The sequence below is a fragment of the Cariama cristata genome, unplaced genomic scaffold (genome assembly GCF_000690535.1).
Source record: "Cariama cristata isolate BGI_N322 unplaced genomic scaffold, ASM69053v1 scaffold5596, whole genome shotgun sequence".
Lineage (NCBI taxonomy): Eukaryota > Metazoa > Chordata > Aves > Cariamiformes > Cariamidae > Cariama > Cariama cristata.
The window spans coordinates 84,627-99,925 of record NW_009623701.1 but is presented as its reverse complement, the minus strand read 5'-3'; the positions used below and the strand labels follow the sequence as shown (position 1 = coordinate 99,925).

Genomic DNA, 15,299 nt, shown 5'->3' with positions numbered 1-15,299 from the left:
TTCCCTGCCAGAAACACTGCATGAATTTCTATGGCCTGATTTATGGAGGAGCTCAAGGCAGAAGGCCTTTCTGGCTTGGACTCTGCTGTGACAGCAGTGAGTGCTTCCAAGTTCCCAGGGGTTGCAAGTTCTCTCTGTGGTCTTCCAAGTTGTTGGCTGACCAAGGATTTCCTTTCCTATTAAATAAAAATGTATACCAAATAAAACAGTAATAAAGATAAATAAATAATCACAATACATAGAGGAGCAACCCACATATTCTGCAAAAAGAGGGGAACTATCAGACTAACACCAAGACTGTATGTCTCATTGTCTGCTAGGGAGATGATCTCTCTGACCAACACTCTACTATATTGCTGCTCATGCCAGGAGAGGCAACACCACAGTTTTCGATCATTGTCAGCTCCTCCATGCTTTGCAAGCATGGGGCTTGCTGGAAGAACCCCAGGATGCTGCCCCGTGCTGCTACTGCTGTCTGCTGCAGGGCCGGCTCTCCCAGCACCTTAACAAGGAAGTTGATATATCTCATAGCTAACCGCAGTGTCTCATTCTTGCTCAGTTTTTTGTCTGGCGGGTGGGTGGGAATGAGTTTCCTCAGCTTGGCAAAGGCACTGTTGACATTTTGCTGCCTCCATCGCTCCCTGGTGTTGGTGAAGATCTTCCTTTTCATTCTCAACGTGCTGCAAAGCAAAGGAGATGGTGAGTGAATGTTACGTACCCCTGCCTTTCACACAGGCTGCTGCTCTGGGGACACTGCAACCTCCGAGAGAGCAGCAAGCACACAGTGGTGGTGCTCGGCTTTTCTAATTTTTGCCCTCTGTGGCTGATGCCCTTGTCCTGCATGTCCTGCACAGATTCACCCTAATCCCTAAAGTCATGTCCTCATTTGCAGTCATGATCATAAGCATTGCAGCTGCAAGCAGTTGCCAGAGTCCAGTAAAGGCTTCACAAAGAAGTAAATGGAATTTAATTTTGTCATACAGCCATTTGGTGCTCCTACGAGCCCAGCTTCTCCAGGCTCCTGAGAGTTCCCCTGTGGCAGAATTCCCAATAGCCAATACATTAGTTGTCCCACCAGGCTGCGTGAGGGACACCTGGGCACTTTTTATGGGAGAAGGCAGGCAGGTCCAGGGCAGAACACATCCATGCTTTCCCAGCCCCGGTTTACACGTTCTTGGAGGCTGCTCCCAGCTGGCCCAAGCTTGGTGACTCATGGCTGGAGCTAAGCCAGGTGGACCTTCATCACGGGCCTTCAGTAAGCAGACAGCCAACACCACAGACACGTGTGACTATGGTTGTTTCAGGAAACTTCTCCAGGGAAGCAACATTCTGGTTCCCTGCCCAGCCCACACTGACTGCTCACTGCTGGTGGCAGAGACTCTTCAGTCCGATCCATTCAGGCTTCTGCTTTAGCCTCTGGGAGCTGCCAAGGCTAAGCCACAAGTGCCATGAGTGCAGGCTGCAGTGGGAAAGTGTGATTCCTACAAAACGTGCAGGCATCGCAGCCCAAATGTCTATGTAGGTGTTACCTGTCCACCCTGCCTGACAGAGCTGAGCAGCAAAGGGAACCCAGTGCCCAGAGCAGACCTGGCAACAGAAGAGCCTGTGGAAGGGGTGCACAGTAATTTTAAATGCCGTTTACCAGAAAGGTTGGCAAAAGCTCTTGGGGTTGCCCTAACTCTGCTCCCACTGCCATTGGAAAGAGTCTTCCCTTCTCTCCCACAGCCCTGCAGGAGACACTAATTCCTCCATTTCTGAAGCTGCTTTTTATGCCAATGGCACACAGACAGCTGGAGCAGGGAAAAACTATCTGCAGCCAAGAGACTAAAGGACAAATGTTTCCACTTACCCTCTTATGCATGTGAAAACCTCAGCTTTTTATATTCATTGGCAAACCCATCCTTACAGCAGTCCCACAGGGGACTCGGGAGCAGGGGGGATAGCACCCCTGGAAAGAGGAAACTTCGGGGTGACAGCCCAGCTGTGATCCCGTGTCCATGTGAAGCAGCCTCATACCGTGCAAGACACTCAGGGTTCACCAAAGTATGTGATAATAGTCCAGGTGAATAAAGAAATCCCACTATGACTCAGAGGTTAATGGGGGGCTCTGTCAGGGAGACAGGACAGGCATGGCAGATGGGGAAGTTCCCTCCCAGCTCCTTCAAGTCCCAGTCCAGCACTGATTACAAATCACCAAGGAAACACAGTTACAGCATCATAAATTATGTCAGAGTCGTGTTCAGAGACCTCAGTCAGAGATGCAGCTAATACAGATGCACCCATGTATACTATATATGGCTACACTCATGCTGCCCATACCTCACAGGCTCCTCTTGGCTGTAGCCTTTACAGAGCTAACACATTTCTATTTTGGTAGAAGTCTAAAATTACTGTGAGACCCAGTTGTCTACTCTGCCTTTAGGGCACAAGAAAATTGTCTCGTCAACATGTCCTTGCTTCATGAGAGGCTTGTTTAAAAAACAAATCTTCATATTTCACGTTGCTGAGAGCTTTTCATATTTTTTGTAGACTTATATTGAGCTTGATCTGAATGGAGATTTTATCTCTTTTTTATTATTATTCTCCTACTCCATGTATTCCTTTTGATTTGTGCTATGGGAACAAATCTACTTGGTACTTTACACCTACCTGAAACAGCTAGCATGTACCTTTCTGGCAAGAATGCTGCCACATCAGCAATAATGGATTTTAAGCACTGTCTTCCAGTGCTCCTCTGTACTGCGGCATGCTCACTCCCCAAGGCAAAACTTTTGCCTGTACAGTTTTATTCTTCTGAGCAACTGCTTGGATTCATGTGAACTTCAGACTGCCACCTGCTTCTCTCTCTTCTGTTTTTGATGTTTGGTTTTGTTTTTTTTTAAAGACAAATTTATCTGTGTACAAAGGCAGTTATTTTTTATAACATAGGGAAAGTTATTTGGGCTTCCTTGTTTCTACTAATGGGCCGAGTGGATTGTATTTTGCCAGACCTTTCAGTCTCTGCACCATAATTTTAGTGGGGTTTGCTGGATGGCTGTTTACATCTCAGCTACAAATACCAACAGAGGGTCTGCTCCTTCTGTTTCTCCTGCTGTGGAGAGTCCTCAGCGCAATACTCCAGGAAAGCAGGGTAGCATCCAGCCCTGGTGCTGTGAACATGTCATCCTGTCCTGTTTGCAGTATTATTGGTGGAAAAATAACTCCAGCCTACTCCTTCACACCACGCTTTCTTTGTCTCTTTTCTCTTGCCTTTAGAAAGGACAATACTACGTTTGTGGTCACAAGCCTTGTCAGCAAACAGATGCCTTTGTGAGACCAGCTCCTGCTTTACACTTCAAAAACGTGTGTTTGTATTTCTGACATTTATTCAAGATCAGCAAACAACAGCTCCTTCCCTCTCTCAGTGCCTCCTCTTGCACTGATAGGTCTATGGTGAGCTCCATTTCAGGTGTAATCCACCTCTGTACATCTCTCCACCCTAAATTCCTCTCTCCTTTTCCCCTTTACTGTGTGGTTTCCTGTTGTGCTCAGAGTTTCAGCTAGAAACATGAGAGAAAATGGTCCAGCCCTGCAGTAATTGTAATGTTTCAGCACAGCTTCTTGTCTCCTATAGTCACCTACACATCCCTCAAGTTCTCTGTAACCACAGCACCTTCCAGTTAAAATGCAGTCAGTTTACTGACAAGGGATATGATTTCCATTCCTTTTGTCTCATTCCCTTCCTCCTTTTCCCTCCTTCTCTCTAACGCTCCCCACCAAGCTTGGCTTTCAATGTGATATTACTTGCAGCTTCAGATCTTTGCTAATGTTGCACATCTGAGCAATGTATTCTTTAGCTTTCTCTGGTGCACTGTATAAAATACGTATCGTCTAGTGGCTGCGTGTGGCTTATAACCCACTGCGCTATTTTAAATATGTGCAGAAATCACCCATTTGTACCTATCATGGACAGATACATTACATTAACCTGCAAGCCTGGATTCTGTGCCTTCTGGTTACCTTCCCTAACCACAGGCTAACAGCCCCACATTTCGCTGACAATAAAGAAACCCAGGAAAATTGCAGCTTAAATTCAAGAGGATTAATTCTGCTCTCAGGAATGTAAATCTGGAAGGTTATACCATTTTCACTGGACGAATTACTCTGAAGAGCAAAGTTTTGCCACTGAGGACAGGATTTAACTCAAGATGAAGAAGACACGTCGAGAAGTAGTAGGTAAGTGCAGTTTCATGAGCTAAAATCCACATCTGCAGTGTGTAAAGAGAATTGTGCAAAGAAATAACCCCAGCCCAGCAGTGAATCTGCTCCAACAGCCAGAAGGAGAAAAAACAAAATATCACCACCTACCAAACAGATGACTGAAGCTCTTTCCACCCCCCTGCCTAGGACTTTGAAAAATATAAAAAAAAAAGGGGGGGGGGGAATACTGGCTGTGGTTCATGCAGCCACAAGTGTCACCAGACAAAAGACTAAACAATAGAAAAGATGAAGATCTCTCCCTCGGTAACAGCAGTTCTCACAGCCTCTCTATGCAAAAGCCATTCAGGCAATTCAGGCAGCAGCAGCAGAACAGCTTAGGCACAAAGCACCATCTCTGCTAGGACATGATCCCGCAAACGGCCCCCGAGCCAGCGGTTAATGTCTGAGGGCTGGCAGGGCACTTACCAGGAGCCCAGCGCTCAGTCATAATTAGCAGGCTGCTATTAAATAAAGATCTTGGATGAGAAAGTTCCTCCCTCAAGTTCTACCTTTGACCTCAGTGAAGTTAAATCCATGTTGAAACTGGCCACTGGAGACCTACTCCTGCAGATCCGAATCAGACAGCAGATGCCTGCTGCCAGCAAGAAGTGGAGTGCTTCGAGTAAACCTGCAGTGCTGCACCACTATTCCGTGGGGGAAACTCAGTGCCTGATAAATTGGTTATTTAACCCATTGCATTGGATTTTGTGAAGTCCCCTCAGCCTTTAAGTAAATGGCAACAGAAGAGCAGATGGTGCCTGTTTCCTATGTCAGGCAGGGGTTTGTAAGCCTGATCTATCACAGGGAGCAAAGATTCCCCAGCTATCACTCCTTGCTGCTGTGCTTTGTTCACTTTCCATCACTGTGATCTGGAGAACAGGAGAAAGAAGCAGCTTATTGTTTCCCTCTTCAATTTCATGTGAGCTTCAGAGCATGCGACTCATCTCCATGCACTGCAGAGAGCAAGATTGGGCATGGATGTCACAAGACATTAAACTGCCTATCCACAACATGTGACTTTTTTCCCCCCACTCTCTAAGAGGAATAAGCTCAAACTCTTTCCAACTGAACCACACTCTTTTTGCTGCACAGTTGCTTGGATTGAAAGGACGACGTTTGGATTGGAAGGGGAAAGAAGAGAAGAGGGGACAACGGATCTGCGCTTGACGGCATACAAGAGAAGCAGCGCAGCTCTAGGTACAGGCTCTTCCTCCCAGCTTTCCTCAGCTTCCTCTCTCCATCACCGCCTCCCTGTATCTCAGCACTATTATCCATCTGCAAGTGTCTCCCACTTGAAATCCCACAGGTGCACTGGTGGACAAGGACGCAGAGAGAGAGTGCACAGGGCAGTGAGCCAAATGCTGGACTGACAATCAGGGAATTGAACTTCTGCCCTGATTTCTGCTGCTCCTTTGCCTCAGGCAAATTCCTTTTTGGTTTTGCTGCACCTCCATGCTCCTCCTGCCTGTAATTAGTTTGTCTAAGCTGCAAGGTTTGTGGAAAGGAAAGCATTTGTGTGTGTGTGTGTGTGTGTGTGTGTTAGAGCAGCTGCCAGCACATTGTGGCCCAGCCTTGCTCAGCATTGGTAGGTGCTGTTTGTGTAATGAAAGAGAAGAGCTGCTCCCAGCTTTTGCAGGGCGATTCCTAACACCAGCAGTGAATTTCAAATAAGATGTGGGAAGAGAAGCTACTTCAGGAGTAAACAAGAACTCCTTTCACTGCCTCACGCCTCTGTTGGGAGTATTATCTGACAATCATACCATGGTACAAAGTACAGCAGAGCAGCAAAAGCGCTATAAAAACCAGTCAGCGCTGACAGAGTGATTTACCTTTTTTAGAATCCGTAAATCTGGTACAAAATGCACATAGTGGAATCTCTGCTTCTGGGAGCCCTCCTGTCTAAGGGCAGCACTTACAGAAACTCTCACAGCTGCACTGCTCTCGTTGAACCTTTAGAAAAAGGAAATCGGCCGAGCCTTCAAAAGCAACTGTGTAAAGGTCTGAAACTTAAGTCAGCCTTCATGTTTGGGGATACTAGTCTACATGTGATCACAGTTTCAAAAGGCAAGTTTTTTGCCTGACCCAGCGCAGCTCCTGAGTTTCTCAGCTTTGTAAAACGGTTGCCCTCCTAGAGGGTGCAGCTTTTCAGCGGGGGAGAGCGCTCACTGCTTTCTGACAAATCAGCCTCTCTCACAGACTTCATAACCTGGACACCCTGGCATCGTGTCCCCTAAGGCTGCCTCAGGAAAGATAGGTCTGTAAAGCAATGGGCTGCCACCCAGCAGGCATTTGGGAGAGCACAAAATGTGTGGTTAAGAATTTACCAATAGTGATGAAGAGGTTTACTCAAGGAAAGGTTTACTCTGCACATGGGAGTGGTTTTGTGGTTTGTTTGTTTTTTTTTTCCTGTGGCTCCCCACTTGTCAATGCTTCTTATGTTCCTTTGCAGTAAAGTCGAATTATATCACAGCTCTGCACAAAACAAAGAACTCACTCATGGGCTGCAACAGCTTTTGCTAAATGGAGATCTAGTGTATTGGCATGGACATGACAGCTTGCAAAGCTGAGAAAGGAACACTGCCAGGACATTTAGTCTTTATTCATTACACTTGCACCTGTGTTATTTTCTGTTCAAGAAGATCTGAGAGTCTTTCTTGGAAAAATGTTTCCCTGTCCTCCTGTTCCCTTCTCCGGTAAGGCCCTCTTGTGTCAAAGTCTGAACTACAGTTCCAGTGGGCTTCCTTTAAAAACAGTCTCTGCCAAATGAACTTCCCAAACTCTACAAACAAACACTATCCCTATGCTACAGGGTTAAGACAGAGAAGAAATCAGCTTGGTGGTCTTCCAGGAGTTCTTCAGGGACTCATTTTTTCCAGACCCAGTGTGCAAAAGGCTGTTGCACCCAGGTATTTGCTCCCACCTCGTTACAGCACTCATTCCTGCATGCCTCTCTCTGCACCTGCCGCTCTGAGGCACTGAGGTAGCTGTTAATATCAGAAACATGGCCATTTGCTTTAACTTCCCCGCCTTGCCTGCATATGTAGGAAAGTCCACATCCTCCTTACTGACAGTCCGTTATGTGAAGAAGGAGGGGAGACCAGGTGCTGCGTGTCTGACAACTTGGCAAAGGCCAGTCTGCACCATCTCACACTGTTACAGGAGTTGTTAGGAGCAGAGAAGGGAAAATCCAGTGCAGCAAAGGACATTTGCATCAGGAGGAAGGTAGATCCTGTATTATGTTTGGATATGACCATTTGGATATGAGAATATTTGCTTTTGCATTTTATCCAGGTCTGCTCTGAAGCTGATAGCAAATCTCCCTGTGACTTCAGCAAAAGCAAGACTGAAAGTTTGACAGCATCCTGATAGCAGCATGCAGTGCTCCATCTTCCTACCAAACACAAGTTAAAACAGTGTACTGACCACCATGGCATCATCCCAGGAATTAATTGGGTCTGCTGTGTGTAAGACTAGAGGTGCACCATAAGCATGGAGAAAGGTAACCTCCACGGCAAATCGTAACTTCCAAAAGTGTGATACAAACCACTGCAAGACAAGGACCACAATCCTGTTTTTCTCTAAATGTCGTGTTGCTAACCTTCATGGGGCTGATAGAAAGATCAGCATGAAGGCCACCCCTGCCTCAGCCGCACTCTCATGGGCAGCCGCATTTAGTCCCCAAGCCTCCTACCTGGCATTCTGACTCTGTGCACACTTAATTTCTTGGATCAGATCCTCATATCACAACTACTTTAATGATTTGTGTAAACACGCAGTAAAAACAAGCTGCATTTATTTTAGTTCTTTTTTGTGAAAGGCTATAGAAATGCATGTTTGGAAAAGGTTCTAAAAGTGAAATATCCTCCTATATTGTTATATGGAAATCAGGAATGATAGAAACAGCTACTTCAGAAAAATGCTTGTTTTATTGTTTATTAACTTTCTCAGGCAAATACAGCTTTATGCAGAAAGCTACCCCTGGAAATATAAACTTGTTCTAGATTGGCAGTTTCAAACATTTTTTTACAAATCTGAGAGTTATTAATAATTACTGGCAGAAATTAAATTAATAAAATTGCAAAGCTTTTCTTCCTAAGTGAACTATTGAACTGAGAAAAATTCAAATGCTTATGTATTTTACATATGCATCAGCTGTAAGACAGATGACCAATAAAGTAGCAGGGATATTTTTAAATATGTGAGGACTGGAATTTAAAACTGTTTCTTTACATCTTTACCTGTTGACACTGTCATAGGATTTCCACACAGTCTAATGCATAAGCATACAGTAAAGCCTAACGAATGCATGATTATCTATGCTTTTTCAAATAATTTAAAATATCAAACACTGTTTGAGAATTCTGTTAAGTTTTAGTTCTAAACTCAAAGAGTCTATGATGCTCTGTGTAATCATGTAAGTACTGATTGCTCTGTGCAATCAATAACTCCAATTTACAGCACTTTGCAGTGGTATACATGAGTTTGCCTGGTTTGTAATTATACAGTTAAGATGTAAGAAAATCTAGGAATAGTAGGAACAGTGATTTTAAAATCACATTAGTTTGCTCCATGTCTAAGTATCAACATTTCTTTCAAAAGCAGTAAAACCAATTAATAATCTCTCCTGGCATGAGGTTTGATTTACTGAGTCTCTGCGGATAGTAAAGATTTGAAAACTCCAGGCACAAAAATAGGGCAGCGTGGTTACTTCACTTGATTAAACACAGCCACCTGTAAGTGGCCGTTTCTGTAACTATTCTGTTTGTCAGACCAGGTGCCTTACTCATAACTTTTTGATGACAAGATCCAGAGGTGCCATGATAGGAAAGAAAAATCCAGGGGATGGTAAAAGTCTATTGCAGAAATTCCTTCCTTTAAGGGTATTCCCTGCTCCAAGAGGCAACTTTGGCATTCCTAAGAAAGCTGTGAGATAAGCCCAAAAGAGAGGATGCAATGCTGTAAAGAGAAGAGGCTGTTGTCACTTACTTTTCTCGTCACAGGTGCTTGTGCCTCTTGAAACCTGGTCAGCGAGTGAACAGACAGCAAAATTGGACGCTTCCTATTTTTCTATCCCAACTGCTTGGGCAGTGCCTGGCCGCAGAGCTTGCTCTCGCTGGAGTCAGCCTAGCACCGGTCCTGGCTGCCTCATTTATAGAGTAGCAGGTCCTTTGTCTGGCGCGTGTCGCCACTAGTCCTAGCAATCCAGGGAGCTTGTTTTGCATCTCCCAGGAGATCCTCTCTATCCTGCCTTTTCTTTTCTCACCACACACCCTTTCCCCTTTTCTGGGGCTGGTATGGGGCGGTAACTGAGATCGTGCTTACCAGCCTCAGAGCAATGCTGGCTAGGTCAGGTGCGGTTTGCGGGAAAGCATGGAAGCTGCTCCTGGCAAGAATCTATTTTTTCTTTTTTTTTTTTCTTCTTTTTTGGGGTGATTTTTAAAAAACTATTTAGTCAGCGCTGAGCTTGTAAATTTTTCCAGAGACAGAGATGCAGCGCTTATTCATAAACCAGCTTTAACATGACTCAGTACTGAGGAACAAGCTGGTGTATTTATTGTATTCCTAAGCAGGAGATTCCGTCTGTGCTTGGACAGTAAGTGCGGTTGAGGTTGTGGGGGTGACCATGCGCAGGGAAATCGATCCTGCACTACCTTTTTTGGTGAAAGCTCCCTTTCACTTAGAGTCACGGCTAGCACCTGCTGCAGCCCAGAGGACAGCTACAGCCCTGCGCTGGCCCTCTGCCTGAGTCCGCCTGACAACAGGAGGCTGCAGGTGTGAATTCACACGTCTGCCAGCCTCTCGTTCACTTTGTGGCCCATGCAGTGCGTTAAGCCTGGGTTTAATTCATGCTTTTACAGAAAAGATGAACTAGCTCTGTACCCCTGTGGCTAGGACACAAGGTTGGTGAAACAGAGACTTCTTTCTCCACTGCTGGGGTGGCCTCAAAACTTCCTCTCAGCTCAGGGACCACAGGCAATCAAGCTGACATCTGACAGCAGAAAACAAAAATTGCGGACTAACACCTTCTCCATCACTGGAGCACACATGCCTGTATCCATGACAGAGACTGGTCGATCCAGCCTTACCCCCCTCCCTGGGTAACAGTTCTTTTCATAGGTGAAACACTGGAACAGGTTGTCCAGAGGGGTGGTAGATGCCTCATCCCTGGAAACATTCAAGGTCAGGTTCAATGGGGCTCTGAGCAACCTGATCGAGTTGAACACATCCCTGCTCATTGCAGGGGTGTTGGACTAGATAGCCTTTAAAGGTCACTTCCAACCAAACCGTTCTATGACTCTATGATTCTGTGAAAATTGTCACAAAATTGCTACAGGCACAAGCCAACAAGGGCATAGCCTTGTTACAAACATACAAAGCCTTTGGGACCCATATGATTTCATCTACACCTCCATCTACTTCTCCATTAGGTGCTGGGAGTTTGCTTTGGGTGGAGATAAAAATAAATAGGGAGAACAAGAGCAAGATACCTACTTATGCACTGGGAGCAACAGGATACTAAAGGGTAACAAGGGACGGGGAAGGAGAAGCCCCAGCTAATCACTTCACTACAGTCACGGGGCAGGAAAACGCCTGCACCCAAGATAAGGCAGCTTTGAGCACACTCCACCGCTTTCCTCTGCCAAGCCCCAAGAAAGCTCAGCTCTTATCCACGCCATCTTACCCAAAACAGCAAGCTGGCTAGGTAGGGCTCAGCTACCGGGGTTTTAAAAGCACTGTGAATGTTTCAGTTAACAGGATTGCCCCCATAAATATTAACAACCCAGCGGTGGAATGATGCAGTTGCTTTCCGGAGAGAACGAGCCCCAGGTCCCCGCCAGGGCAAGTCATTCCCCGCAGAGCTCAACTAAAGGTTCAGCCCTTTCACACGGTAAATTAACAGCAGCACTACAGCCTGAAAGCTGTGTCAACCGCTTCATTTAGCACAAGTGTTATGTTAACTAAAGGCCCTATTCCAGAGGGGCCTTTGGCCTCACAAAAACCTAATTTCCATGTAATTTACATTGGAAAGTTGTGGAGTGCCCCTCCTCTCCGTTACTTCCTCCAACCCATTATTTACCCCAAATCTGCCCTGAGATGCTCCAGCCAGCATGCAACAGCAGGGAAAGGGGCTTGCCAGTCCAGAAAAGGGAGGGAGCTCAGGCTCTTTATCCATAACTGCTTGGATACTTCACTGCCTAAGGTTTTCAAAACCTGGCTAGATGAAGCACTATAAAATACACAGCCAGGAAAGTGTCCTTGCAGGGAATGGGGCTGGATGGGCTGCTAGTCATTCTCATTCAGACATCCATGCAAGAGAACTGGATCCTGCTCCTGCTGCTGTCAGATACGTGCCCTCTCCAGAGGCAGGCTGATGGCCAGAAACCTGCCTCACTGCAGAAATGTGCAGAGAAAAAGGGACATCCTAGCCGCTCCCCATGTACTTCAGAAAAACCACCACCACATCTGTTTTGTGTTTCAGCCACACCCTAAAGTCTCCTCATCTCCTTCCTTTTGTTCGAGGCTGTGCAAACCATACCACCTGGGAGGTCCTCACTTTCCCTTCATTCTCCTGCTGCCCACTGTCCCTTGGCACCCTGTAGCCCCAAATTCTTTCCTCCTCTGAGAGGCTACTGCAGCAAAGCTCTGAATCTGCTACAAGCACAGCAGCACTTTCTCCTACGCTGCTGGGAGACACCATGATCTACTGTCAGGCCCTGGGCACGAGGTCCCAGGTGCCAAGCCGGCATTGATGTCAAGTCATTGGAAATGCTGATGAGATGGCATGGGGATGCTGACTTTTATACCAACTTTAAGGGTCTTTTCCACCCTGCCAGATTGTTCTGAAGGGGTCATACATGAGGGTCTGTTTCACTTTCTCTTTATTAAGCATCCTATTGAACTGTGATTACTTGGCACCCATGACCAGCATCAGCCTCGTTCAGCTTCCTCTCCATACTTGGCAGAGACATGGCAGCAGGGGGAATACATTATCAATGCATCCCTCCAGTCCTGGGATTACTTCTCCCTAGAGCAATCCATACTTGCCAGGATAATGTAACTCAGCCAGGGGCAAGGAGGGGGGAACAAGAGCAGTGAAAGCAATATTGCACTCTGGGCATGCTCTTCCTCACAAAAATTTCTGCTGGGATCAACCCTGACAGTTTCCTTGGGGTCTGAGGTGATTCTTTACCTGCAACAGGCCTGTTTTTTAGCAGCCACTCATTATCAGTTCATGAAAAGTCAAGGGGAAACAATATCTTTTTTAACTTGCACCCTGCCTCCAGACTCCAGTTGATATTAGTATGTTTGCTAGTGTAATGGCCACATTTTCCCTCCTCAGATACTTCTCTCAGAAAGTAGAGTCCCAGTGCCTTTACAGCACTGACAAGGAAAGAAGGTTGCGAGCACTGTATGTGCAAACGGGTAGCTAGGGACGTACAGCTGTTATGTCTGCAGAGGCAGAAACCGCTGTTTTATTGCAGCAGTGCTGGTGGGCCCTGGCTGAAATGTAGACCCACTCTAGCAGGCAGGTACACATTCTTCCTAGCAGATAGACATTCCTTGGCAAGTTTGATGAAACAAAAGCAGGCAGAGGAAAGAAAATGTAGTCTCAGTCCTCTAATGGGTAAGAACTGAGGCTGAAGAGAACAGGTAGGGACCCCCTCCAGAGGACAGAGGTCTTTCCTAATTTCTCCTATCATGCCCAGCATGTCCTCCCCCCAGAGGCAGTGCTGAACTGTAATGCCCTCACTTTCTGAAAAGCCACACTTCAGTCACCTCATCAGCTTGCCTCAGCACCACAGATACCGGTAACAGTTTGACCTGGATGAAGCAACAGACTGCTTGCATTGTCAGTCATTTATGCAACAGCATTTACGTGTATGGCTCTGCAAAGCACAAGATGCGAGAGCTGGCCACTTTGAGGAAGTCAAGAACATGTGGGTGATTGCAAAGTGTGAACGTCCTCAAAACTGGGGTTCTCATGTCCCTTTTTGAAATTCGGCATGCCAGCATTTAAATTCCAGCCCCTGAAACATCCTAGGGGTGTAACCCTAGTTATTCCTCTTCCTAAAAGTAAGAAAATCTGTTCCTCGTATACATGACTGTGCAGTATGCAAGCAGGAGCAAAAGGCTTTATCGTGCTGCTACACAGCTTCCAGGGCCAACAGAAACCTCTCCAAGATCGAGTAATAGTCAGATGGGAAAAAAAAATGTGTTTCACACTGGGCTAGACCTCAAAACCTGTCTTTCTCCAGCAAAACTCTTACTGCAGAAGAGCAGGAAATCAATGAGAATCCTGCCTAAATATGGGCAGAGATTTCAGAAGATGTGCCTGGGTTCAAATTATTTTTCACTCTGTGTGGGGTGACCCCTTTCAGTCTGATGAAAGCAGCACACACAAAGTGATGGACAGAGACAGGACAGCAAGAGGCTGCAAACACACAGCCAGATTATTGCTGTGAGTTCAGAGCCACGCTCTATAGATGGGAACAATACGAAGCAATTATATACATCTGGGCTCCTGCCCTTTAAAATCAAAATTTAGATCAATAGATTTTGAACATAGTGAGCTGGAGGAGGCTGCTTGAGGTTCAGAACAGCAGCTGCATGCGGACTGCTGAAATATTAAACTTCCATAATCTGAAGCTTTTTGTAATGTTTTGAATCTCTTATTAGTGTTAACAAAACACTCACATCAGGGGGTGTTTTAAATTCTGGCCACACTTTTTGGCTTGATTCCAGAAGCCAAAAATCTTCTTTTTAATGCTGAAACTTGCTGATAGCCTTGAAGAAAATGTTTAGCCACAGAAGAAAGAGACTGAAAACCTAATATTTCTCTAAACCTTCCACTGGGAGCAAGAGAGAAGAGACAAGCAGCTCATTTTGCCTTTGACACAGACATACCTAGACATTGAAAGTTTTTTGGAAATCACCTAAAATAGAGAAAAACAAGACAGTCATCTCAGAGAATCAGCAGCTGCCATTTTCCTTGGCACACAATGCTGAGCTCAGCCAGGTTGCATGCAGCAGTAAGACTACCACATAAGCATCGCTCAAAGCAGGGATTCAAAGAAGCATGGAGCTGAATATAAGAAAACCTTCCTGGCCAGATTATAAACCCTGAAGGGTCTTTGCCATAGATGTGTTTCCGCCTTCTACAACTGTCTTTTACCTAATGACAAAAAATAGGGACTGATAGATTTAATTTCCGGTATGACTTCAAGCAAAATACCCAACCCTCAGCCATGTGTGTTCGAAACGTTGGGAGTCACTAGGCTTTTTGCACAGTCTGGCAAGTTCTCTTTCTTCCTGTGCAAGTCTTTCAAACCACGTGGCTTGCTCTTTGAGGTGAGCTCTTGCAAGGAACAAGGGAATTTTTTCTGAATCTCCCTAATATCTCTTCTTGGTGCAGGTTGCTGCTTGGGAATGGCTGAGGTTGAAATCCTCAAAGGAGAGGTCCCGTATTTGGTGCTTGAGACTGCTCCTCTTGCAGGACCAGTGGTGCATATGTGTGCAAAGGGAAACTCCAAGAAACGAGGCCTCTCAGGAGTTCATTATGATTATTCAGTCCGTTTCACATAGAAAATCATTATTCTGACTGAAAGGTAGCTTTATTCCTTTGCTTTTAAAGTTCTTCCATCCTGTTTTTTCTCAGTTATGAATGTATGCCCTTATTGCTGCCTTGATCATGGAGAGATAGTACAGTTAATTTCAAATTTCATCTTCAATTGCTTTGTTTCCATTGTTTTTAAATACATCTCAATATTTCAGATGCTTAGCTGGTGTAAACTGATGTACTTTTGTTGGTTACTGTAGAACAGCACTGACCTGCAGTATGTGGAAATAAATCCATCACTCCTTCAATTCACCTGTATTCCATCATATGACTGTGCTATACGACTCTTTACTTTCCACTGGTTTTACAAAAGCCAACAGCAGCCGGAGGAAGGAAGACAAATTTTTGACAAGACTCCTCAAGGTGAGAACTGTGCAGTCTGCATATCTGACCACCTGCATTTTCAAAATACTTTTTGCAAGGTCAGCCAGAAGCTCCTAAT

The 15,299-nt window shown here is 45.6% G+C and overlaps 1 protein-coding gene across 1 annotated transcript; it reads right to left on the bottom strand.

Moving 5' to 3' along the window:
- Positions 1-316: 316 nt before the first annotated feature.
- TAL2 (T-cell acute lymphocytic leukemia 2) lies at positions 317-9,357 on the bottom strand. The gene is made up of 2 exons (XM_009702856.1): positions 9,226-9,357; positions 317-680 (listed from the first exon to the last, which is right to left on the bottom strand). Exon 2 carries the CDS (start codon positions 668-670, stop codon positions 317-319), a length of 354 nt encoding a protein of 117 aa, XP_009701158.1. The 5' UTR covers positions 671-680; positions 9,226-9,357.
- Positions 9,358-15,299: the final 5,942 nt, after the last annotated feature.

What these genes read in the sequence shown, in the direction of transcription:
- TAL2 (XM_009702856.1), bottom strand. Translation starts at nt 670, where the DNA reads ATGAAAAGGAAGATCTTCACCAACACCAGGGAGCGATGGAGGCAGCAA.